The 25,831-nt window shown below is 47.8% G+C and overlaps 1 protein-coding gene across 2 annotated transcripts; it reads left to right on the top strand.

Moving 5' to 3' along the window:
- The first annotated feature begins 684 nt into the window (after positions 1-684).
- Slc37a2 (solute carrier family 37 member 2) lies at positions 685-25,831 on the top strand. Of its 2 annotated transcripts, XM_031343801.1 has the most exons (19): positions 685-1,173; positions 14,279-14,360; positions 14,818-14,911; positions 15,029-15,107; positions 16,466-16,601; positions 17,011-17,087; positions 18,014-18,180; positions 18,664-18,701; positions 18,993-19,145; positions 19,479-19,569; positions 20,884-20,946; positions 21,280-21,365; positions 22,000-22,048; positions 22,210-22,283; positions 22,521-22,599; positions 22,724-22,821; positions 23,063-23,127; positions 23,319-23,375; positions 24,795-25,831. In XM_031343801.1, exons 1-18 carry the CDS (start codon positions 1,115-1,117, stop codon positions 23,347-23,349), a joined length of 1,521 nt encoding a protein of 506 aa, XP_031199661.1. In that variant the 5' UTR covers positions 685-1,114; the 3' UTR covers positions 23,350-23,375; positions 24,795-25,831. The 2 variants fall into 2 exon arrangements, with proteins under 2 accessions (XP_031199661.1, XP_031199662.1); XM_031343802.1 differs by lacking the exon at positions 23,319-23,375 and having other exon boundaries at positions 701-1,173.

Raw genomic sequence — 25,831 nt, 5'->3', positions numbered from 1 at the left:
GCCCTTGACTTGTTGCCTTTATTTCTGGCACTAGACCCATTCTCCGAACTGCTGGTATTATCCAAGGGTTTTATAACTCTGCTTACCCTCCTTCTGTTTGATACCAGGACTGACAAGCCAAACCCATTATCCTGAGTCCTCCACTGTTTGGTGGAGCTGTTGCTGCACCTCCCTGACCTTGCTCTGAATATTGGGCACTCCTAGGAGTTAGGGGTGGGTGGGGTAAGGGCTGAAACCCATTTGCACAGACACATTCCTAGTTTATGTACTAGTAACAAGTTTACTTTTGAGGCGAATACTTTCCCTTCCACCCTCGGTATTTTACCCTCCGTTTCCTACACAATCTCATCACAGCTTCCTTTTATAGGTGAAAATATATCCTGAAATCTTCAAGCTAGAGGCATTTTATGAGCACGGAAGACCCTTGCAGCTCTTTACTGCCACCTGGCTGCGTGCTTGGAAAGGGGAGATTGGAGAATAGGCAACATAGTTACTGTAGGCCGAACTGGCTAGTGGAGCTTCAGGAAGGCTCCCCAAAGGCTCAGTGAGGTGGGTTTGAGGATTCTTTTCCTCCCTGAGACACTTCCAGGGCTCCCGAAGAGCACCGCAGATCACATGTCAGCGTGGTGGTCCCACTGCGCTCTCTCACACAGAGCGCCTGATTTGCTTTGTCAGGGCACAGAACCACAGAACCACTCAGGACAGACAGCACTGCAGGAGACTGTGTGACGGACGTCACACAGAGTTGATGACTTGTAGGGCTGTTTTCAGTTCCCCATCCCCTCGTGGGTAATGAAATGGAAAAGCGTAGACAAGAAAGACGAGCCCCAGGAAACTCAAGACTGCTGGTTTCCGACAAGGAGAGAAAGTTTGAGAAAACAGATGGCAGTGGTTAAAAAAACAGTGGCTAGTGAGCCCAGAGGGATAGCTAGGGTTTGCACTCAGTGCGACCTAGAGGGCAGGACGGTCTTGTTCAAGGGGCGGGGGCTCTGGCCACGGGCCTGCCTGGGGCGGGCCAGCCGGCGGGGCATTTAAATTGCTGCGGACGCTGGCTGGGACGCGCGCCGGCTCTACCAGTCTCCGTAGTCCCAGCTTCGAGCACCGGAGCCTCAAGATGCGGTCTTCCCTGGCTCCGGGTGTCTGGTTCCTCCGTGCCTTCTCTAGGGACAGCTGGTGAGTAGAGCTGGGGAGGAAGGCTGCCAAGACGAGCGGAGACTTGCTCGGGCGGCGGATGTTTCTGCTCGTCCCCGGGAGTGGGGGATGGGGTTCTAGTTCTATCTGGCAGAGCTCCTTTGGTGGCGCAGGCGGGGAAGGTTAGTAACACAGAACTATTAATTCCCCATTAGCCCAGACTTCTTATATAACCCCGGTGAAGAACAGGGTGCCTAGGAGTCTTCATCCTTTCTGGTTTACATTCTGTATCTGCAAACACAGGAGCACAGGCGGGTACCTGTGGAGTGCCTCCAAGTCTTATCTGTGTATTTAGGGGATCTGGATTTGCCTGTGGGGAACTGAGGCCAAGAACTGGTAGAATATAATGGAGCCAGAGAGCTTAGGTCCTCTATTGATTGGATTAGATAACAAGCCAGAAATCACTGGTCCTGTTAAGCCTGCCTGGGGACACCATTCCAGTCTCAGGGATACGTAGTAGGGTAGATCTCTGTGATCAGAGCTGCAACTGCTCCAACACTGGGTAGTCACCCTAAAATCGTGAGCTGGCATCTACAGCAGCTGTTCCCACGACCACAAGGTCACCTTTATGCTGGGAGAAAAGGTTTTAGCCATTCTCCATTGAGCTTTTGGAGCAGTCTAAAGAGGTGGGGAAGGGAGGGTGTTAAAATATTTTGTTAGTTACCATCATTTATAAACTGTAAAACTTAACAAAATAATCAGTTGCTGACTTCTTTTGAAAAAAAACAGATGATACAGCATTGCCAAACCTAAATTCTCAAACTAAACTAAGGATCATCTTTAGATTGGGCAGATATTTAGTGATCAATTTGGCCTGGTTTTAAAAAGTATCATTTTATTTACAGGCCTACAGGCTAATCATCATATACAAAATCCTTTAGGTGGTTTATGTGGTCCTTTTTAAATTTGGAACTATTAAAGAGTTTTGTATTTTCAGAAAGATATAAAGTATAAAATGACTCTCAAAAGGAGATGAACATGAGTATGAGAGAGTGTATTACCATCATAATGAAGGAGCTAAAAGATGTCATAATTGGGTAGAAAGAGAATTCAAGGGGAGGGGAGAGTTGCGTTCAGTGGATGTGGCTGACAGTACTTGCTGTCCCTGACTTTAGCTGCCCTGGCTTTGCATTTAAAGGTGGTTGAGAGGATGTGGTTTTATGCTATATATATTTTACCACAATTTTTAAAAGCATAATACAGATAAACTCATTTATACATTAAGACTCTTGAAGCTGTCTCACTAGTGGACATATTTTATATGACTTATCAGTTAGCTACCACTTAAGATAGTAAAATTGCTCAATGTCAAGAAAAACTAAAATCAGGATAAATGACTAGCTAGATTCAGATAATCTAGAAGTTGTTCTCTCTCTAAAACATCATTTTCTTTATAGACTCCATTTCAGGGTTTTTTGTTTTGTTTTGTTTTTAATCGCTAAGAAAAAAATTTTGATCACAATAAAGTGGGTCTCCTTAGATTTAATCTCATTGTTTACTTATGTACAGCAAAAACACTAATTAACCAGATTGGTCATGTTAAATTTGTCCTGTTGAAAGTTTTCATAAGGAATCTTTAAAAGAAAATGTTAAGTGTGTGTGTGTGTGTGTGTGTGTGTGTGTGTGTCCATCCTTTGGCAGTGGTGGTGCATGTGTGCCTCTGTGAGGCCAGAAGTCAACCTCAGGTGTCTGCCTTCAGGAGCCATACATCTTAGTTTTTGAGACAGGGTTTCTCACTGGGACCTAGAACTTACCAGTGAGTTCTATAGAGCTTTAGGAAGCTCCAGCCTGTCTCTGCCTCTCAGGCCTGGGAGCACAGATGCAGCCACCAGCTTGTCAGGCTTTTAAGGTAGCTGATGAGGATGAAGCTCAGCTTGTGCAGCAAGAACTTTGCAGACTGAGCCACTGCCCCATTCTTTCATAAGTAGCCATGCTTTTTTTTTTTTAAATAGCCATTTTACTATTTTTTTTTTTTGCCTTGAAATAAGATGCCAAGAAACTGTCTTTTCAGATTTTACCTGCTATAGATTGGGCACATCCCTCTTTCTTTACATCCCCGCAAATATCATAAGGCTTTTAGATCTGAAAGACTGACTTTCTTTTATTTGTAAGATGGGGAACTCAGAAAACTACTTTCCTTGGAGTGCTTTATTAGTATTGACTCCATACAGTGAGCCTCAGTCCCTCCAAAGGGGCTGATATAGTTGATATTAAATAGACATCCTGGTCGAATACAACATCCAGGCAAGGCCCTGGTTATGTAATCAGCTCTAAAGATGCTCTTGTTGAAAAAGAAGAGATTCTTATTGAAGCTTTACAGATAGTCATATCACTCTGTAAAACAAGAAGACTCACTGAAAGTTTCTGCATTCTGAGGAGTTCAGTTTAAAAAACAAAACAAAACACAATGCCTATTAAATTGTCATGGGTTATGGATCACCTAAGAGGAAAGAAAAAGGTCTTCCTTATACTGGCATCCTGAAAAGGGAGCACTGTAATAACATTTCAACTCTAAGTGACAGTCAGTGTAGTTCACTTATTCCTGTGTGATTAGTGCTGGTCCTGCACATCCTGGCTTAGCAATCTCTGGAACGCAGTTTCTTAGGAAAGCAGAGAGTCTCCCTTAACTGTCCACTACTATGTGCTTAAAGTTGTTCAAGTGGGGCTGTCAGAAGAGTAAGAACTCAACTTATGATGAACAAGCACCTGTTATAGGCAGGAAACACTTTTAGATACAACATACAAAAAAATCTGAGATGGGCTGAAGAGATGCCTCATTCATTAAGAACACTGGCTACTCTTCCAGAGGACCCAGGATCTATTCCCAGCACTCACATGGCAGCTCACAGCCATTTGTCACTCTAGTTCCAGGGGATTTGACACCCTCTGGTCTCCGTGGGAACCAGGCATGCAAGTGGTGTGCATACATTCAGGCAAACACTCAAACACATAAAATAAAAACAAATACATCCGTAAAGAAATTTGAAACTCATTCACATAATATGCAAAGACTATAAACAACAAAATAAGTTTGGGGTAGGTCCCTAAGCATCTGATTTGTAGGTGAGAATCAGTGGTCTGGGAAGTTGCTGTATTTCACATTAAAGAAATAGAGTTGCAACCTATGTAACATTTTGGCTGGTAGCTGAAATTATGGCAGATAACTCTGCATGCTGCTGTAAGACAAACATCAGGATCAGTGGAAACGTGGCTAGGCCTGTAATTGTTCGATACTCAGAAAGCTGAGGCAGGAGAATTGTGAATTCAAGGCCAACTTGGGCAAGTATGGGGACTCTTATTTCAAAACAGAAAATAAAAAAAGGCTGAGCTTGCAGTTTACATGTAGAACATTTGCCTAGAACACGCAGGACCCTAGTCTCAATCCCCAAATAACACAAAACAAAACAACAATGACAACAACAAAACAAAACAAAACATGGACAGAAATGAAATCCTGAAATCTGTGTAATTTATCAGACAGAAATTTTTGAACTATTTATACAAGTAATGGCATTTTATCTTTATGAGTTTAATGTAGAGAAAACTGCTTTTATCTTCTGATTTCCCAGTGATGCTAATGCTGACTGATAAGCATTGGTTTGCAAAGCCATCCTAATTTCAGTACTTCTCTTTTTAAAAGGTAAAAGATAAAATCTAGATGGTTTTCCAGGAACTCTGATTTTCACCATTATGTGAAATTAGTCACCAAGCCTGAGCCTGCCCTGACATGATTTTATCACACTCACTTGCTTCTTTCCAGACTTACCACTTGCACCCACTACAGTCGGAGGCAAATCGCATTCCCATCCACAAAATACATCCCATAACCACAAGTGGCAAATGCACTACCACCAAGCTACAGCCTTAGCCTAAAGTAGCATATATTAGGGAAAATGAGGGTGAATCCTGGTAAAGAATCCATCACATGCCAGCCTCAGTACAGGAATGCACACAACACAGCCTTCTAAACACACCTCACTTATGCAATGTCTTTTAAAACTAAGGTCTTCAGTCTACACTGGTCTTGAACTGCTTTTGTAGCAAAGTATGACCTTGAATTCCTGGGCTCAGGGCCTTTCTACATTCTAGACAAGCACTCTACCAACTGAGTAACAACTGAGTCCCACTTGCACACTTAAAGTGAGACTAATGGCTATACTCTGCAAAGTTCAAGGCATACAGGAATAGGAATCCTTTTACCACAATGCACTCTTGGGTTATTCACTTTTTAGAGCCTCTTTTTTTCTCATCAGTGGAGGCACGGTGGTTCTAGAGGGTATGTCTGATAGCTCACGGAAAGACACCTGACTTTTGTGGCTGATAGAGAACCCTCAATAGATAGTCTCTTCCATTTTCCTAGAGTGTAGTGACTTTAGATGCTCCCCTGCCCCAAGAACCAAAGTATAGTTCTGCTGAAAAAAATGTTATACTGAACTCTGGGGCTCACAGAGAAAATGAAAAGCATCATCTTACCTCAGAATTAATGGTAGAGCTGAAGAGTTGCTGTGCCCACAGCAGCCATTGGTCTTATTTTTATTTTGCTTTATTTGTTTATTTGGTTTTGTTGTCCTAGGTGTGTCCAAGGTCCTGGGTGAGCCAAGCAAGTGCTCTACTCCTGAGCCCTGAGTTGGCAGTTTTAGAGGTAGCACTGCATTCACTGAGTGACAAAGGGCAATGATTCACATAGACATGGGGCTCTTTAGAGGTCAGTTGAATTGATTTCAAAGAAAGCCACCTCCTGTGAGTATGTCTGTGAGTATGAAGTATTAGATAGAGGCAGAGGTAGAAACTGCTTGGCATGTAAGAAGCATGCAGTAATGGTAACTCTTCCTATGGTTAGCAAAGATCATTACAGATGGGTGTTAAACCAATGCACATTTCTGTGCTAAACAAAACATAAGCTGAAGTAGAGAGAACAGGATAAGGACGTAAAGTGTGAAAGAAAGTTAGAAATGAACTCTGTCACACATTACTTTCACATGGCCCTAAGGAGAGCATCAAAATAGACAAGAAGATAACAGACAGTCTTGGCCTCCTCACCTGTGAAGTACGGATAACAGGATACCTACTCCTAAGATTGCTGAGGTTTAAATGGAAAGTGTTTGGATGGGTGCCAGGCTTGGATTAAGTCCCAAAGAAGCTTTACTGCTGACTGCCATTCTATAAGCTTTTCATACTACTGTATACCCCGGATTACTAATTTGTCATTTTTTTTTTTAAATGAAGCATTAGTTCCCCCATGGGACATACTGATAAAATGAGAGACAGAAAAGCATATAGCTTGTACAGCATCATGTGGCTGGCAGATGACTGAAGTGGAGTTAGATTCAGGTTAATCTGACTCCTAAGCCTTTCCTCTTCCCACCGTACTCCTGATGATCACATGCGTGGAAAATAAAAAAATTATACTGTCATTTGTCATTTTAGACAAACCACTTAATCTCTCTGAGGCTACATTTTCTTAACAATAAGAGAAAAAATGTAATTTGTATATCTTATGATGATATTAATAAGATTGAATGAGAAGCTTGATTTTTACATTTACTTAGTGTGTGTGTGTGTGTGTGTGTGTGTGTGTGTGTGTGTGTGTGTATATTGGAACTGGCGCTGTAGACCAGGCTGACCTCAAGCTGACTGTCTCTGCCTCCCTGGTGCTGGGATCACGGGAGTGTGGCCACCATGCCCCGGGCTTAAAAGAATATTTTTAATTGAAATAGAATTATATCACATTCCCTCCTCACTATCCTTCCTCTAACTCCTCCCTGCTCCCTTCCCTCAAACCTCTCCCTCAAGTTGATAGCCTCTTTATCTTTAAGATACATATGTAAAGGAAAAGCTTTTTAAAGCCCTTCTGTAATTGGGATTTGCTGGGCTGTTGTACTGTTTGTTGTAGGAGGGATTCATCCTTTGGGAGGAGGCCAACTTGAATCATTAAATATGTCAGTCTTTGTCTGGGTGCTGGTTGTTTGGTTCTCCAGCCAGAGGGAGCACAGTGTGCCAGAAAACACTCCTTGGAGTGGGGCTGTGAGCAGGTAGCACCAGGTGTGTGGAGGCTGGCAGTCTGTGGAGTTTCAGTCCAGTTAGGTGTTATTCCACGCCCTGTCAAGAGCAAGTAGACCACCAGTTCATTGTGCTTCTGAGCCACCAAACACCCAGGGGTCCCTAGCCCTGGATCTGCCTGGTTCCTTGCCTTTTGTGCCAATATCTTCATGGGCACACCTGGGATCAGCTGACAGCACGGGCATCTTTCCAGAGAGATGACTGGCTGGTGCTTATAGGTCTGGGTGAGCTTCCTGAGGTCTTTTGAGGAGGAAAAACTCAGGACCTGGAGGAGGGAGCAGGGTGACACAACAGCTGGATGAGCAGGAATGGGTGTGGAGGGAGCTAGCTTTCAAGGGTAGGAGGGGCAGGAGCTCCACTCCCACGATGTTTGTGTTTTCCTTTTTACCTTAATCTTCCCAGGGAAGCTGGGCGAAGCTGACTGATTGTTCTTTGTTGTAGAGTTGGTGAGGAAGGTAGAGCAGAAAAATACTGAAATACACACGGAGAGATGCTGTCCTTGGTGGATATTTGTACACCGGTTGTGTTTGTCAGTCCTTGTGACAGTTTTGGGCAGTGCTTTATTCTTTTAATTTAAAAATAAAACTGAGACTTGAGAGGTTAAACTGAAAAGTCGCAGTAAGTTAGCAGAACCAGACATGAAGGCTCAGCTTCCTTTGGCTTAAGTCTGATGTCCTTTCCCTATTCTGTGGCCAGAGGGCTGGGATCAGATCTGAGTTCCATATGGTTCCTGTCTCTCATCTTATTTTCCTGATTCCTTTAAAGAGATGCTTGATAAGGGCAGCAGAAAGATCTGCTTAAGGGGCTGGAGAGATGGCTCAGCAGTTCAGAGCACTGACTGCTCTTCCAGAGGTCCTGAGTTTAATTCCCAGCAACCACATTTGTGGCTCACAACCATCTGTAATGGGATCCGATGCTCTCTTCTGCTGTGTCTGAAGAGAGCAACAGTGTGCTTATATTAAACAAACAAACAAACAAAAATTGCTTAAGGAGAACTGTGGTGAAAGCCAGGGCTGCCTTGTCCTGCAGAGGCATGATCCCAAGGATGCTCATCTTCCTGTCACCAGCATGTGACCTGGAGGCCCATCCCCCACATCTTATTGCAGCTAGCAGCAGCTGCTTTCTGGGCTTCCTCTTTCCTCCCACCCCCCTGATGTTTCCTCTTTCCCTTCTTAAAGGACAAGTCCATGTGACACCCCCCTTCCCCAACCCCCACCTCGTTAAATGGAGCTGCCCGCTCCAGCTGTCTGGACTGTCTTGGAGGCTGCCCACAGTTTGGAGTGGTCTGCATAGTTAGTCAGGATCTTTCTTCAGTCAAGCTGTACCAGCACTCACTGAGATTAGTTAGACAGTCCCGAAGTAACACTAACACAAGGCACAAAAGCTGTCGTGGGTTAACGGGTCGGCCTGTGGAATCCCATGCTTCTTACTGGGATTGAGTGTTAGATTAGAGAAATCTGTGGACATAAGGCTGGGTCCCAGGAGCCTTCCCAGAGAAGAAACCATTGTCCAGTAACCACAGGAACTCAGAACTTTCTAGATGAAACTTATGGCTAAAGTGATTATTTATGTATTTATTTATTTATAAAAGAGGAATATATATTTGAGAAGAAAGCCAAACAAAAAAGGGAGCCCTGAGAGCTTAGAAAGAAAGAATGAATGCACAGGGCTGTAAGCTACAGCATGAGTTGTTAAGGGTGAGAGTTTGTGGGCTTCAGAAGAGCTGGACAATAGGGACAGAGCCCTGAAATCAGCCTCTACCCCCATCTGATTGATTGTCACTAAGTTGTTGTGATGGTGGGGGACCTGGGTGGGACTTATCACTACTTTCTTAACCTGTAGCTTAGGCCTTAAGTCCTGCATGCTCAGGAGACAGTGAGGATGAGGCTAGGACCAGGTCTCCTAAGGGTCCTGGAAGGAAGGCCATCATCCTACTTCCCCAGGTAGGACCACGGCTATGTGGCCATCAACATATTCCCACCTGTGCTCTGTTCAGAATAAAGCCTTTGTTCAGGAGGGTGGAACTTTCGCCTCTTAGCTAGCTGAGCCCTAAGTCATCACCATCTCTCAGAGCAGTACCTAAGACCCAGCTAGAGGAGGAAGAGGAAGAAGAGGAGGAGGAGGAGGACAAGAGGGTTGGGATTCCATGTTCCCTGCCCTAAGAAAGCCTTCTCCTCAGAGGCCTTCCCAGCCTGTCCTGTCCCTGCTCGCTCTTGGATGCTGCAGGCATGACTCAGGACTCTGCCCCTGGGTATCTGTCCTTGGCTGGCCCTTCCCCACTAGGATATCTTCCAGTGTTGGTGGAGGACTTGGTAGAAGATGAAGGTGGTGGCACAGCCCAAATTGATCCTGGTCTGGTTGTTACTGTACCCAGCCCTATCCTTTTCAGAACCCGCTGACCCTAGAACTGGCACACCCAGGAACAGGTTACCAGGTTCATTTCCTCAGGGGTAGTGCCAAGGTCACCTGATGTCAGGCTTCAAGGCTGTCCCAGGTTGAAGCAGGGGTGGTGATCAGTGACTGAGAGTGTTTAAACCCCCATTGTCTCTAAGTCATGGGCAAGGCTATTAGAGAAGTAGATGTAGAACAAAGAAAGAGGAGGTGGGGAACAGGGTAGACTGAGGAGAGGGGCCTCTTTCCACCTCTCCAGAGATCAGAGGCTGTGCTTGGGGGTCCTGATGGCTTGGTGTGGTGGCAATGAAGGTACTTAAGGGTGGTTTCTGTTCATTATCTATTGCTACAGTGGGACACATTGTTCCCTGTTCAAGCCCAGAATCATTCTTAGTGCAAAGTCTTAATGAAGTTGATAAAGCTATTATCGAGGTCTTGGGAAAGAATAAGTTGGATTGTCAGCTAATACTTAAGAGATAGCTAGTCCCTCACTATCTGACTTGGTTATTCAATAACCAGCATACGGTAGAGGAGGTGGGACTCTAATAAGTGACACCTCTTGCTAACAAAAAAGAATTACAGGGTCATGGGACAGCTGACCCTAGATGGAGTAGTCTGGGAGCCTTCCCCCACATGTTCCTTGGCCCCTGGACTGCTTGGCCAGTCCAGCTCTGCACCAGGGCAGCCATTCCTTGCCCTGTGGCTCTACAAGTCTCCCTGTGCCTCCTATGGAGCTTCTTGGTTCCTGAGAGAAGAAAGGGCTTGTGAGAAGTGAAACCTGCAGGTCCTGCCCTGCTCATAATCCTTAGCTGTGAGCTTGAGTTCTTTGAAGTCTCAGTATAGCTTCACCCTTAACCTACCTCCCCCACCAACCCCCATGTTCCTAGGCCCCTTTGCTGACAGCACCTGGGGCCCTTTCCAGGAACACCTGATGTGCCCTAAAAGGAGCACTGGCTAGTAGGAGGCCTGACTCCAACACTGCTGGGGCCCAGCAGTCTTATGAGCTTAACCTTTCACCCTCTAGAGGCCAGGCAGGAAGCCCCAGAGGAAACCAGTGTCAGGCTAACCCCATACAGCACAGGCTAGAAACCCTGTCTTTCAAGGATCCTGTCTTTCTTGCTAATTAGACGTTAGGTCTTTGGTTGAGAGATTGGGATCTAGGTTGGGCAGGGCCCTGCAGAGCTGAAAAAAAAATCACAGGTCAGAATACTAGCATGGACTGGCTGATCTTCCTGTCTGCCCTGAGGAAGACCCCAGCTACTCAGAGTCACTTGTCTGTATGGTTGCAGACTCTCTTGCAGCTACCCTACCTTCTGTAAACAAGGGAAGTTACTAGCAACGCTAGGTCTTTGTGTCTTAGGAGACTTAGGTAGGCATCTTTGAGAGGTAGGGAGGAAGGACTAATGGCCCCCAAATTTCTGCCAGGCAAAGAGGTTCTAGAACTCACTCACCTTGTAAAGCAAGAGCTCCTGGTCTTTTTCCTGTGCTAATGTGAAACAACACCAGCCATTTTTAAGTGTCCACTGGGTATCAGGAATGCTGTAAGATCTGTAACAAACATCTGTCAATACTTCTGTGAACAAGGTGAGACAGTCCTTCTCAGAGGAGTAAACAGGTTTAGAGAATAATAATATCTTTTGCCTGATTTTAAGTCCTTACTTGTTGTCTCTACAGACGTGATTTTGAAATATATCTAAGGCATCCTGTGAAGCTGCAATATACCTAGAAGTGGCTAGCAGGATGGAAAGGCACAGGGACGGGCACCACCCCACAGTGAGGAAGCTCCATGGGGCTTCCCCCTGGCTTCACCTGGCTCATAGCCAGAATACCCACTCCTAGGAAGGCTTCGCCCTTCCAATGGCTTCTAGTCCTCTTCAAGAGATAGCCCAAATTCTACCTCTTGGCACACAGAGCCCTGCCTGGCCTGGGCCCTACCTCATCTAGCCACTTTTGCTTCTATGTTTGGCTCAGTCTCCTCTTCCAGATATCCTAAGCCATGCAGTGTTCCCAAACCGGCGGTGTTATTTCATGCCTGGGCCTTCCCTGATGCGTCTTCCCTGGCCCTTCTCCCAGCCCTGGTTGACTTAGCCATCTCCTGCTTGATTTTGAAACCAACCATATCTCCTGGAACCTTTTTCTGACACCACTTCTATCCCACCGGGTTTGGTGTCCCTCCTGTTCCCCGCTGTGACACAAGGCTTCCTGCTGTTATGGCACAGACACTCCAATTCTCTGTGTGTGTTTGCTTCCCCCAAAGACCTGTGAGCTGCAGAAGGCAGGGTCTTTCTTCCCATCTGTCTTGCAGTTGCCAGATCCCTAGTGTGACATGGTAGTCATAGAGGTGGTTGCAAGGGGAGTCTTGTTTTTTTCCAAGTATATTTGGATTTTAGATTTGGACATTGGTATGACTGTTCTCTACAATGGCTTTTCCTACCTAAAGTTGGAAGGGTCAGGGCTCTGGATGAAAAGGGCATGGAACTGATAAGGGTAGACACCTGGGAACTCAGGGGGGAGGAAGCCAGGGTAGGCTGGACCTGCCTCCCTGGGATGCTCCCGATTGTGGGAGTAAAGCAGTGTGGATGTTGGAAGTTGACATGAAGGGAAGGGTTCAAACAGCTGGCTTGGCCTTCTTTGTGCCTCCTAGGTTGTCTGTAGCTCATAAGGCTTCTGGCATGTCTGCTGAGGTACAGCCTCTGACTTCCCAGGTAACACTGGGGTCTTCTGTTAACCAGTCATCCTGCTGTGCTCTCAGGGGCTCCAGTGGGACTTGTGTTCCTAAAGGTCTTTCAGAACTGGAAAAGACCTGATATGTCATGACTGAAGCCACACACACCTGTGGCCCTGGCACCTCTGTGTGGTCACACCAGCTCCAGATGAGTGGTCACACAAGCCAAGCTGTGTGGCACTTAAAGGTGGTACCCAAGGTACCCAAGGACTAGGACAAGAGTGACATAGTGCAGTTGAAGAAGCCAGAAGCAGAAAGGGCTTACCTGGTGAGTGAAAGGAGGTTGCCACTCAAAGCTGCCTGCTTTTCCCTGGATTAGGCAACATCCCAGTTAACTATAAGGTTGCAGATTCCTTCTATCTATTGCTTTTTGCCCAGATTAGCTGTGTATTCATTCTCTCTAAAGTTTCTCAGAAAATTCTAGAGGTCCCTGAACTAGAAATAGCTAGATGGCAATTGGTAGACCTGGAAAGCTTTCATGTCACCAAGCTTTCTAATATCAATCATGGGACAGGCAGGCATCTGGGGTAGCCTTGGCTTCCTTGACGTCCCTAGAAGACCTGTGTGATTCACATAGGTGCCTTGGGAACAAGTAGCCAAAGAAATACTTTGAGATTGGGTCTCATTATGTAGTCCAGGCTGGCCTCAGATTCCTAATTCTCCTGCCTCAGCCTCCTGAATTCTGGGGCAACAGGTGTGCACAACCATCCAAGGTTAAGGATTAAGAATACAGTGCAGAGAATAGTAAAATAGATGCCTGGGTAGGAAACTTAAGTCCAGGGTGAAGTGAGACAGGGTTTGGTAGCTCAACTCAATTCAGGCTCTGCAGAAACACCTTTCATTTCACAAGAGGTGGCCTGCATTGCTTAATTACATGCTTGGGGGAAGTGAGTTTGGAGTTTGGAGGCAGATTACCAGACAGGGCAGGGTGAGCATCCAATATCTGCCTTAGGTTCACAAAGCCAAGGGAGATGAGTGCTCCAGAACCTGCTCACCCTTCTCCCTTACTTTAACAAACAGAGACACTGAGCCTTCTACTATCTAACATTTTTTTTCAGGCTGGTTTGTTTGCCGGTAGGTTGAAACCCAGGGCGTCAAGCATACTAATCCTGTGTTCTGCCTCTGAGCTGTACCCTCAGTCCCATTCTGAGATCTATTTTCCATATACCTCTTGGTTCCTGATTGCTGATTCAGCTCAGCTGATGCCTTGCTGTGGAAACAGTGACTCAGCAGGGTGCTGCAGGATCCTCCCCAGACCCTTGGGTGGGTGAAGTGGGTATGCTGATGTGGAAACTTTGAGAGACTCCTCATTAGACTGCTCTTTCCATCTGGCTGGACCATGAGATAGGCAGGAGGGCAGGGGAAAGAACATGGGATATGTGAGCTACAGAGGAAGTAATGATCTTTCTACCAAGTGGAATTGACCAGCCAGAGACCCTGAGGGAGAGGACTCAGGTTTTATCATCAGTTGTCTCAACTGAGTCATCTCTTCCTATAGTCCGGGCCTAGTCTGCTGTCACCTAAGTGCAAGGGAAATATGGACATCACTCTTCAGACAGACCCCTCTCTCCTTTAATTTCATCCCATGCCCATCTATGGCCATACCTGTTCCACACAACCAGACACAGAGACAGCATTGCCTCAGGGGGACCTTAGAGGGGTTAAGAGGTTGGAAAGAAGGTGGCAGGAGTAGTGTGTGTGTACAGTGTGTGTGTGTGTGTGTGTGTGTGTGTGTGTGTGCGCACGTGTGCAGTGTGTGTGAACAGAGGTCCTTTGCACCCAGACACTCCTGGCCTCTGCCCCAGGAACTTGTGTCTAGAAGAGAGCCTGAAGGCAAAATGCTGGTGGTGTGAGGCCTTGAGGATGCTGTGGCCAGGCTTCTGAAAACTGGGATGCTCCTCTCTCCTCCAGGTTCCGTGGCTTCATCCTGCTGCTCACCTTCCTCATTTATGCCTGTTATCACATGTCCAGAAAGCCCATCAGCATTGTTAAGGTGAGGCTGGTTGGTAAGGAAGAGTGCAGGACAGGTTGGGCCTGGCAGATGTGTGCTGCAACTGGATGCTCTAAACCTCAGATGATCCCCTCCCAACCTGCTTTACCCTGCTCACTGGGCCTGACCCTTCCACCTGGAAGACACCCATTGTTAGTGTCTCTTTCCTACTGACACTCCTGCAGTGTTTTCCTACACGTTCCTTTTACATTCACCTCCCAAACAGCACCATTGGTTGGTGTGGGTAAGCTAAGAAGTTAGGGGGTCTGGACTCTGGATTCCATTCATGAATATTGGATGGCCACCTACCCCTGTTGGAGGAGGTACTGGCAGGAAGGAGCATGGACTCTGGGAAGCAGTGGTGTTTATGATTGAGTAGCAGGTTTCTTGCTTCTCTCTGGGCCAAGTGGGCTCCAGGGGATGGTATGACCCTTGACCCATGTATGCCATTGCCTTCCAGAGCCGCCTGCACCAGAACTGCTCAGAGATGGTCAGACCCATTAACGACACCCATGATCTCAATGATACCACCTGGTGCAGCTGGAGTCCATTCGGTAAGGACAGGGCACATTGCTGCCTCTAAGCCCCAATCCCTCTCCTTGGAAGTGAAAAGGACCTTCCTGCGGGGACAGCCACACAGCAAGGTTTCTGTCTGTCCCATCTGCTTTCAGACAAAGATGACTACAAGGAGTTACTGGGAGCTGTGGATAATGCCTTCCTGGTGGCTTATGCCATTGGTATGTTTATTAGGTAAGAGAAAGGCAGAGCCCGTGCCCAGTGGGGGTTGGGGTGCTTGATAACTGCTGTTTCTCCTGACTGACCTGGGGCTGCAGGCTAATGTGAGAGAGTTGAAAATGCCTCTGAGTGGGGCTGAGGCCAAGGCCCATCCAGGCCATTAGCCCATGGCCAGTCTCCTTCCTTCTCTGTGGTCGCCAAACTGTTCCTCCACCTGCTACTGATGGACCCTGCTATTAACAGCCCTTTTCCTATAAAACTTCCTGGATGCTCCATCTAAGGACGTGTTGGTGGGTATGACCAGGGTTCTCTAAGCACAGCCCTGGACATGTAGATTATCAAGGAGAGCTTACCCAGTGCTGTCTATACAACCAGTGTGGGTCTCACCTCACAAACATGGAGCTTGCTGTCAGCAATCACTGATGGACAAGGCAAGGTGTGGCTTTCAAGGATCTCATAGCCTAGTAGTAGGACCCTCAGCTTAGCAGATAATTGAAAATTGTTGAAGTGTTGGATAGTCATGTAGTGTAAGCTTGGATTGAAGACAAGGAGTTAAGGAAGGCATTGGAGGAGGTGAGCCTTGAGATGTGAAGAGCCGTGGGTGTTGGCAGTGGAGAAGGACACACAGGCTGGAGGCACCAGAGAGTACAGTGGGGTGAGTAGGGAACAGCATGGAGTGCAGGTGGAACCTCTCACAGGGTTACCAGAAGGGGTACAGAAGCAACAGCCGGAGACAGGGCTAAAGGATAAGGTCATTTGCAGAGGGCCTGCTCTAGAATGTGGAATGGGAGAGCCATGGGAGGGGTTTAGCTAGGCATGAGGGGGACCCTGAGGTAGGCTTGAGGCAGACAGGGAAGGTTACAAGCTAGCATGACTGCTGCCTAAGCTGCTGAACTCAGGGACAGTTGGTGTTTCAGAGGCTCCCATGGTGAAAGGAGGGAGACTTTAGAATTTAGAGGGTTGAGTTTGCATTGCTTTAGGGACAGCCAAGTAAAGGTATCCAGAAGGCAATCTGAATATGACCCTGAAGCATGAAGGGACACGTGGGGCCCAGACACATCCAGGAGGGGGTGTCTCATGCATCATGGTAGGTAGAACCATCAAGTTGATGAGAGAGACTGTGCTGGCAGGAAGCACGTGACATGGAGTGGTCAGCCAGCAGGGAGGGACGTGGGCAACAGAATTGTCAGAGTTGTGTCAAAGCAGATGATCACTGGAAGGGAGGGAGGACTGGGGTCAGCCTTGGAATGCAGTAGGACACAGATCAGCACTGGCCACCATGGCCACAGTGGCTTCAGTAATATGGGATGGGAGAAGGAGGTGGTAGAGTAGACATAGCATTAACCTGGAATTCACCCCATCTTTCTCTCCAGTGGAATCTTTGGGGAACGACTGCCCCTGCGTTACTACCTCTCAGCAGGAATGGTGCTAAGTGGCCTATTCACCTCCCTCTTTGGCCTGGGGTACTTCTGGAATATCCACATGCTCTGGTACTTTGTGCTCATCCAGGTATGAGTCTGTGTAGCACTTGGGCCTTTGTTCCCCACAAAGAGAGGTCTCTTTGGATCCCTGGCCATCCCCAGGTCAGAGCAGACCGAGACTTGGTCTCCTGTTCCAGTCCCTTCTGTCACCCTGCTCAGGACCCTGTTCCAACTCCCCCAAAGTCTCAAATGACTGGCTCAGTGAACCTGCCTTGGGTATTGCACTGAATCTTCTTGAGATGCATAAGAAGTTAGGTCTCAGCTCACATGATCTTGGAGCTAGAGGAAGCCAGCTTGTGTGACATTATGTGTGGTCATGCAAGTGAGGGAAAGGCATGGTTTGCAGTGCAGGTGTGTGGAGGGCTCCTGAGCCATATCATTGAACCACCTCTACCCAAGGTGCTCAAGGTAACTCTCCCCCTCCCTCCCTTCTACAGATCTGCAATGGGCTTGTTCAGACTACCGGCTGGCCATCTGTGGTGACCTGCGTTGGCAACTGGTTTGGGAAGGGAAAGTGAGTGTGATGAGGGAGTGCGAACGACCCTGATCAGGGCACAGGGTGGTGGGGGTTCTGGAGTACTTTCAGGGGAAAAGATTAGAAAATATGTCTTCACCCACTGAGAAGAAATGTCTCTGAGGCTAAAGGGCAGTGCTATTTCTCTATCTTTAGGATCTAGCCCACAGAGCAGACAGCCTCAATTACAATTCTTATAACATGTAAATTTCTATTTTTGATTGAAGATGAAAGGCTCTACCACTCTGTTTTCTTAGACTGGCTTTTGTGTTAGCTTGCTTCAGTTTCTCACCCTCAGCACTGATGGCCTGAGCTGTTCAACTGTTGGCTCTGGGGGTTACTGGTCTTTGTTTTTTGGTTTTTGGTTTTTTTTTCAGTATGCATGGTATCTCCCCACTAGATGCTAGTAGGGAAACGCAGCAAGTTATGGTCATTGAAAATCTCCAGATGTTTCTAGATGTCCCCTGAGGGGCAGAATCACCCCCCCCCCTCCCGCAAGTTGAAGACTACTGTTAGAGTGATACTGATGGGTGTCAAAGAGAAGAAAGGAAGGTTCATGATTTCCCTGTGGTCAGAGTTCCCTTCTGTGCTTGTCCTAGGGGCCAGCTAAAGCAATGGGCCCCCAAGCAGTGCTCTCACCTGCTGGACAGCAGCCTGGGGCTTTGCTGCACTATCTGGGGACTCTGAGAATATCCTGGGTGCATCCCAAAGGCTAGATACAGCCAGCCTTTTGGGTTTGGCTAGGCCGGTTATTTTTTTTAGCATAAAATTAATTTTATTATCTCAAAAATAATCTAAAATAAAATTCAATCAATGAAAAACATATATGTGTGTGTGTGTGTGTGTGTTTTTATATTATTTTACTTATTCACTTTACATGTTGCTCACTGCCCCCCTCCCAGTTATCCTCCTTCCCTTCTCTTCAGGCGGGGATTCATCATGGGCATCTGGAACTCCCACACATCTGTGGGCAACATTCTGGGCTCCCTAATCGCTGGAGTCTGGGTGAACCAACACTGGGGCCTGTCATTCATCGTGCCTGGGATTATCACTGCCATCATGGGCGTCATCACCTTCCTCTTTCTTATTGAATGTGAGTGGACCCTTCACACCCCATGTTCTAAGGTGTGTTCATGGGATAAAGCAGCAGGATATTCTGTGAGCATTGCTGCTTGGGGTATTGGATGACTAATTCTGTGACCCTGAAACTGCCCTTTTATCTGTAAACTGACAGTAGGGCTTGCTCCATAGGATTTCTGAAGATGTAAGAGGGACAATGTAGCTTCAGTGTTTTGTCTGTAGTGTGTACTCTGCCAAAGGGCTGTGTAGACAGCTACTGGTTTTTTCCCATTCTCTGACAGCCCTGAGCTGGCAAGACCAGGTGTTACAGCTTCTGGTCCAAGAGGCAGTTATGGCAGTTTCTAGAAGAGGCAGGCAGGCCTAGAGAGCTTGCTTCCTTAATGCTGGGAGGCCACATGGGACTTATAGGGCTAACTCTGCACTAGCTTAGACCCACTGTAAAGTGAGGGTCTAACCTATGGCATCCTTCTCAGAAAGGTACTTGTTTATCCCCCAGATCCAGAAGATGTAGACTGTACCCCTCCTCGGCATCATGTGAGTTTACCACCCCAGCCCCAGCCCTGCCCTTCTCACCACATTGCAGGAACTGGCCATGGGAGGGCCAAGAGTTGGAGGAGAGAGCTGTGGTCTTCTGGTGACTTCACAGACCCAGTTTTGGGCTCTTAGGTTAAATGCCCCACAACCTGATGTGCCTGCCAGCCCAAGAAAGAAACATATACCTTCCCCATTATGGGCGTCCCCTGCCTCTCAATGGGGCTGTCCTTCCCATTAGAGGAGGTTGGTACATGGCCCTGCCCACAAGGAGGGATCATCTTTTTTCCTTAGGGTGACCTGGAGAAGGAACAGGACAACCCTGAAGAACCTGTGAATAGCCCCTACAGCAGCAGGGAGAGTAATGTGGACATTGCGGCCAGCTCCTCCAAGGAGCAGGGCCCTGAGCCTGAAGCCATCAGTTTTCTGGGGGCACTCAAAATACCGGTGAGATGTTTATGGAATGAAAGGAAGACAGTTTCTCTTCCCTTTCATTAGATTCAAGGGGTGGGGTACAAGGGGTATCAGGTGGTTTCAAGAATCTCCATCCAGACTGTGGGCTGGGTGGCTGCTTGAGAAGGGCAGTGTATATAGGAGGTCTATCTCGGCATGGCATGCAGCATTAGAAACATTGCTGCCATTAGGATGGGGTTTATGTTTGAGGTTGCTTTGTGTGGGAATGATGATAGTCATGGAGTAGTGCTAGCCACCTGGGGGGCCTCCACTAGACTGAGGATCTCTTGAGCCCCTTTCCATTGTGCCCTCTCTTGTGTTTCCCAGGGAGTAATTGAGTTCTCTTTGTGTCTGCTCTTTGCCAAATTGGTCAGCTACACCTTTCTCTACTGGCTGCCCTTGTACATCTTCAATGTGGGTAAGTCCAGGGGAAGAGGAGCTGAGAAAAGGGGACTCTGAGGAGGCCAAGGCCACTTCTGGTGCAGGGAGGATACCACACTTGGGTTCCGCTCCAGTATACAGGCAAGGCTGAGCCCCATGCATGTTTCAGCCACCTGCCTCCTTGGAGCTGAGTTGGGCCTTTGGAGCAAAAGCTCTGTCCTGTAATTTTCTTTTCTCTAGCCTGAGTCTGGGCTGCTTGGCTCAAAGGTGGGTGGAGGTCTGCCTTGAACACCTCCAATTCAAGGAAGAGGTTGTGTGAGCTTTCCTACTCCGTGGACTCCGGGGCTCTTCTTCCAAGGACCATGGTGGGAGTGATGTGTTTGTACTGGGGCCTTCTGGGCTATACTGAGGGAGCTGTCCCAATACAATGCCTACTCTCCACTGATCCTACCCAAGGATGCAAAGATGAAAGGAGATCACTGTTGTGGTTGAAAGGGCTGTTTGGTTCCCACCTGCTCAGAGTCTTTGTTTGGTAACATACCAAAAAGCAACATGCTCTGTTTTTCTGGCCCCCAAGATTCAGAGAACCACACCCCTTCCCCAAAACCTTTTGCCCAGAGCTGCTTTCCTCTTTCCCAGCTGTGGGAAAAAAACAGCCACTGTCCTGCCACACACACACACACACACACATACACACACACACACACATACACACACACACACACACACACACTTGTGCACACATGGAAGAGCAGGAAACCATGGAGATTAATCATGGCCAAATCTCCAGCTGTAGTTTAACCTATAGTTATCCATGAGGGGCCCTTGTCTTTGATACTGGCAGAGTACCCGGCAGTTTTGCAGCCATTGTGACACTATTTTGTGGCTTTGTTGCTGACTTCAGAGTGTGAATCAGCCTTGAGGGAGGAGTTACAAGTCAAGCTTCTAGATGATCCCTTTTCTAAACCCAGAGACCCCACCTTCCTACAGGTTTTCTGTGGCTGTGAGCATTAGTACACTAAGGTGACCTGCCTGGGAAGAGCCCCTATGGAGAAGAGTTGGAGATGCTGTCATGGGCCAGGTACCAGGCCTGCAGGAGAGGCCTTGCTGTGAAAGGTTTAGGTCATCCTTCAGGCAAAGAGAGCAGTTTAGAACTTGGCTCTGAAGGGGTGTATGTCAAGCTGCTGCAAACTCACCTGGTGGCCCTAGCCCGTCACTTGGCCATGGCGCCTCAGCCTTTTCCTTAGACTGGATTAATGTACCACAGGAACTCTTCTAGCTGTGTCATTCAGGAGATTTGTTCCAACCCCCCCCCCCCGAGTGTCTGATTATGTTTTTGTGTTTTCCATAGCTCACTTTAGTGCCAAGGAGGCCGGGGACCTATCCACTCTCTTTGATGTTGGTGGCATCATAGGTGAGGCCCTAACCTTTTGTCCTGGCATGCTGTCTTTCTTTTTGCTTCTATGCAGAGATACAGAAAGAAGGGACAGCTGACCATGATCTGGGCAGAGAGGAAAAGCCTCCTAGTGTATTCTCATTTCTGTTTCTGCTAGACTGTGTGGGCCTAAGAAAAATGATCACTGCGCTCTGGTTTCTTGGAGTGATGGGAACAGGGGAAGATTACAGAGGGAGGTGGTGATTCTTAAAGCCATCCCAGCACTGGGCAGGGTGTTGAGACAAAACTGGGTAGCAGATGAGGAATGGCATGTAGTGTCAGGGACAGCATGTGAGTGAGCATGTATTTCAGGTGGCATCATGGCAGGGCTCATCAGCGACTACACCAATGGCAGGGCCACCACTTGCTGCATTATGCTGATCTTGGCTGCTCCCATGGTACGTACAGTCTCAGAGTGCATATGCTTGGGATCAGGTGTCTAGAGCCTCATACCCATGTATCCATCTCTATATTTACATACATAGCTATGTCTTTGTTCATGTGTATATGTGTATTCCTGGGCAAGAGTCAGCAGAGGACCATGCTCTGTGAAAAGAGACCAGGATTAATAATCACAGAATGGGATTAGTGATTTATCTAGACTTGGTAGAGAGACACCAGCTGTGACATTTTTTTGATCAAGGAACAATAAAGAGATTAAGGATAAACACAAGAGAAGATGTTTTGGGGGAAGGGGAAATTATAGAACCATACATGGTGGTACATGCCTATAATCCCAGGACTTGGGAGGCAGAGGCAGAGGGAATCAGGAGTTCAAAGTCTTCCTCAGCTACAGAGTGAGTTTCAGGAAACCCTGGGTTTCATGATACTCATTTCAAAACCAGAAGAAAAATAAAAGGAAATTAGAGATTACCATAGTTCGACCACCCATTTTGAGATACGTAAAGCCCTGAGAAGTTTGGGTGTACAAGGCAGGAAAAACGAGTGATCTGTAAAATTCTAAGTCAGGTGGGGGCTAGTCCAGACTCAGGTCTAGTCCAGCAAGAGGAAAACATGTCCTTCTTCCTTCAGATGTTCCTGTACAACTACATTGGCCAGAATGGGATAACCAGCTCCATAGGTGAGGAGGTGGTGTGACTCCTACCTGGTCACTAGTGAGCCTCTGCCTGGGGAACTCCATGACATGGGTGTAGAGCCAAGGGCAAGGATGTCTCTTGCTCTGGACTTGGGGCTGCGTGCAGCACCTCATCTCTAATAATGCCATCTCTGCTGTCTTCCCAGTGATGTTAATTATCTGTGGGGTCCTGGTCAATGGCCCTTATGCACTCATCACCACAGCCGTCTCTGCTGACCTGGTGAGTGGGCCATTGGTAGGCACCAGGCTGGTCTGAGGGTGTGCTCAGGGGCTCTGTCTACAAGTCCATTTTCCCTTCTCCCATTCCCATCTGTTTCTCTGCAGAACCTCCACGGACTCTTTCCTTTCAACCTCAGGGCCCCATCACCACCTACCTCGAGCTAGCTTTCTCCCTGCACTGCTCTTCCCAAGTGGCTTTACTTAGCTTGAGCTGTCCCACTCCACTTTGTCTCCCCAGGGCACACATGAAAGCCTGAAGGGTAATGCCAAGGCCCTCTCCACTGTCACAGCCATCATTGACGGCACTGGCTCCATAGGTTTGTTACTGGTTTGGGCTCCCGGCCACTGAATCCCAGCCTTGTTATGGGTGGACCCCCAGTGCACTGCCCAAGGTAGTTGGGGAAGGTATGTATATTTATTTCATGAGCCTGTTCTGTTTAGGTGCGGCTCTGGGGCCCCTGCTGGCTGGGCTCATTTCCCCCACAGGCTGGAACAATGTGTTCTACATGCTCATCTCTGCTGACGTCTTGGCTTGCTTGGTAAGATTTCTTGGGCTTCATAGGTGTTAGTTGGGGAATGCTTTATGTGTACAGACTGGAAGTCCAGAATAAAGCATTGGGGCTTCTGGGATGGTGAGAATGGCAGCTGTCCTTTGCTCAGAATTAATTCCTCCTGTGAGGAATGTTGTTCAGTCTACTTCTCAGCTACCTGTCCCATTGGTCAGCTGAGCCTGGAAACTCACAGTATCTTCCCTTCCCTTTCTACCTTGAATCCCCACAGCTCCTCTGCAGGTTGGTATACAAAGAGATCCTGGCCTGGAGGTCGGCCCGCAGCAGAAACAGTGGGTGAGTTTCCTAGCAGTCGAAGCCATTCTTCTAACCTCACTTCTAGGACTCAATCCAGGGCTCAGTTACTCTATACCAAGTCTGTGCTGGTCCACTTTGGGCTTCAGGAACCCTGAAGCAGCGCCCCTTGATGGGCTGTTGGACCCCACCCCGCTCCAGAACTACTAACCTTGCCTCTGTTGTCTCCATAGCTCTAGTTTGGCCCTAACCCACCCACGATAGTATTTTCCTCAAGTCCCATGATTTTTGTGAGTATTTTCTTCAAGTATGACTAATACGCCATCAGAATCTGGGCCGCATGGGAATCCTCTCCTCTCCTCTCCTCTCCTGCATGTGATTTCCCTCCTGCCCCTCAGCTTTCTCTGTTTCCTTGGGAGCCAGACCTGGAGATTCAAGCTAGTCAGAGCATAGTGCTTGGGAACTATTTCTCAGGGGATCGGAGATGCTACAGAGGGCTTTGAACACACCCTTAGTGCAAAGGGGCCAGAGATCCAGAATCTTTTCTTCTCTGAACGGAGGCTGACCTGCAGATGCCTCCTAAATGTCAGAACTCAAAGTCATCTGACCCCTCTGCCTGGGCTGTGTAGAAAAGGGCAACTACCAATCAAAAAGCCTCTGGAACAAATTGCAAACAGTGCTTCGGCTGGTGTGGTTTCTGCCTGGTGTCCAGAGATGGTGGGTGTGGAAGGTTCGCAGAGGTCAGTGACTGAGTTAGAGGCTGAGGTGCTGGTGACTCGGTGACTGTCCCTGGGGCCTTTCTGGCTCTTCTGGCAGAAGTATCTTACTAAGAAAAGGAGCTGGCAAAGCCTGGACCGGGCTGGATGGTAAATGTGAAGAACCACCCCTTGGGGTCATGGTAACCCACACAGCATCTGGGGAAGCACTTGCACTTTAAGAAGGCATCTCATAAGCAGGAAAGAGGAAGCAGTGGTGCATGTGGAAGCATTCATGGGGTCTGCCCTGCCCTGCCCTAGAAGATGGGAGCAGGGGATTGGACAGCATAAGTTTTCTCTTTTCATCTGCATTCTCTAGATTAGGCTTGAAGGGAACCAGGAAGAGAAAGAAAAGCAGAAAGGGAGAAAAGAATGTAGTAAGCTAGAGTGATGGCCTGGCTCACTTCACTGTGGCTCACCTCTTAGCCTCCTCAGGGGGCAGGTATTCTCATTTGAAGTGAGGAGCCAGTTCTGGCAGAACCTAAAACTGAACCCAGGTTTGTGGAGGTAGCTTGTCTTTCTGGGCACTGCAGCTCTCCCAGGCTGGTTCTTCCTGGAAGGCCCATTAAGAAATGGATGGTGATTTACTGGGGCAGGGAGAGCTCTAGGCTGAGAACCTGAAGTCCCTGGAGGTTCTTGGTTTCTCTGGATGCTCACCTCTGTCTAAGACCTTGGCAGACTCCTCAGCCTCTGCATCATTGAACATAATGGGGATGTTTTCCTCAAATGCCTGGCAGGGTTGGTCTGAGGCACAGAGAAAATGAGATAGGGAGTGATGCTTTCTGTGAAGTGGCCAAATATGGCAGAAACACTGTTTCCCATATTATTCTGGCTTGTTAGCGCCTGCCCAACAAGTAAAGGGGAACCCTAATTATGAACAGTAGACATGAAAGGCAGAAGCTTATTAAGTTACGGTTTACTTTCTCTTCCATCCTATCCCTCCTGTTCATGCAGGTACAAACAAATCTGAGGCCTCAACTGGAAGAGCAGCATGGGCCATCCCTGCTGGGTACCCAGCGTGTTCCCTATGAGCAAAAGAATGGAAATGTCCATCACAGATGAGGCAAAGCCTCCTGACCTAACCAGTCCAGCCCAGAGCTATACTGCCACTAAAGAAGGGACAGAAGACTCTGGGAAGGGACTGCTGAGCACCAAGCATGGGAAAATAGCAGACTTCAAGGCCTGAGCTCTGGGAGCTGCAATCAGAATGGGCTGAAAGCAGAAAGGAAGGACAGGTTCAGACTCTTTCTTGCTTGTTTGGATCCCAAGGCCTGGAAAAGGTTCATCTCTCCTTCCCATGTTAAATTATAACCTCTGTAATTATCCTGTACCTATGAGGGATTTCACCTTGTTTCAAAGGTGCCGGGCCTCTCTCAATCTCTGTCCATGAATTACTCTTTCTGTACCTAGGACCCTCTTGATCTCTCCTCCACTTGATCCTGTTGATAACTCAGCCACTTTGAAGCATTAGCACTGCCCTTGCAGAGCCAAGGCTTGGATGCGGTAAGGGAGCTGTCATGAGTACTGAATGTAGGGGAGCTCGCTCTTGGGCTCCTGACCATGCCCACCCTCACAGCCCAGTACCTCCCTTGCCTCATCCTAAAGATGCCTCAGTGGACGAAGACATTGGGCTCAGTGCTGTGAAGACTAAGGGGTGTTGTATACAACTGCCAATACCAGTGTGAATAAAGTACTGGGCGCTCACACTGTGCCAGCTGTCATGTAAGAACAGACAGGAAGTGGCTATGGGAAAGACTTAACCCTGAACATAGGTGCCAAGTTTAGCAAGAAATGAAGATACCACTGGAAACATCTGAGTAACTGCTACTGAGCAGTTGCTAGGAGACATCTTGCAGCCACCCTCTGCCTGGTGTTCTGATGCACGTGCCTTCCACCCTGAGTCCTGGTTCACAACATGCCTAGCTGACTCCTGGCATTTCTGCCTGATCTCTAAGCTGCCCATCAGCACCAATACAGAGTTCCTTTGCCAA

The sequence above is a fragment of the Mastomys coucha genome, unplaced genomic scaffold (genome assembly GCF_008632895.1).
Source record: "Mastomys coucha isolate ucsf_1 unplaced genomic scaffold, UCSF_Mcou_1 pScaffold23, whole genome shotgun sequence".
Lineage (NCBI taxonomy): Eukaryota > Metazoa > Chordata > Mammalia > Rodentia > Muridae > Mastomys > Mastomys coucha.
This window is presented reverse-complemented; position numbering and strand designations above follow the sequence as displayed.

What these genes read in the sequence shown, in the direction of transcription:
- Slc37a2 (XM_031343801.1), top strand. Translation starts at nt 1,115, where the DNA reads ATGCGGTCTTCCCTGGCTCCGGGTGTCTGGTTCCTCCGTGCCTTCTCT. An exon ending in AGCCCATCAGCATTGTTAAG is followed by an intron (nt 14,361 to 14,817) that starts GTGAGGCTGGTT and finishes ATTGCCTTCCAG; the next exon opens with AGCCGCCTGCACCAGAACTG. An exon ending in GTGCAGCTGGAGTCCATTCG is followed by an intron (nt 14,912 to 15,028) that starts GTAAGGACAGGG and finishes ATCTGCTTTCAG; the next exon opens with ACAAAGATGACTACAAGGAG.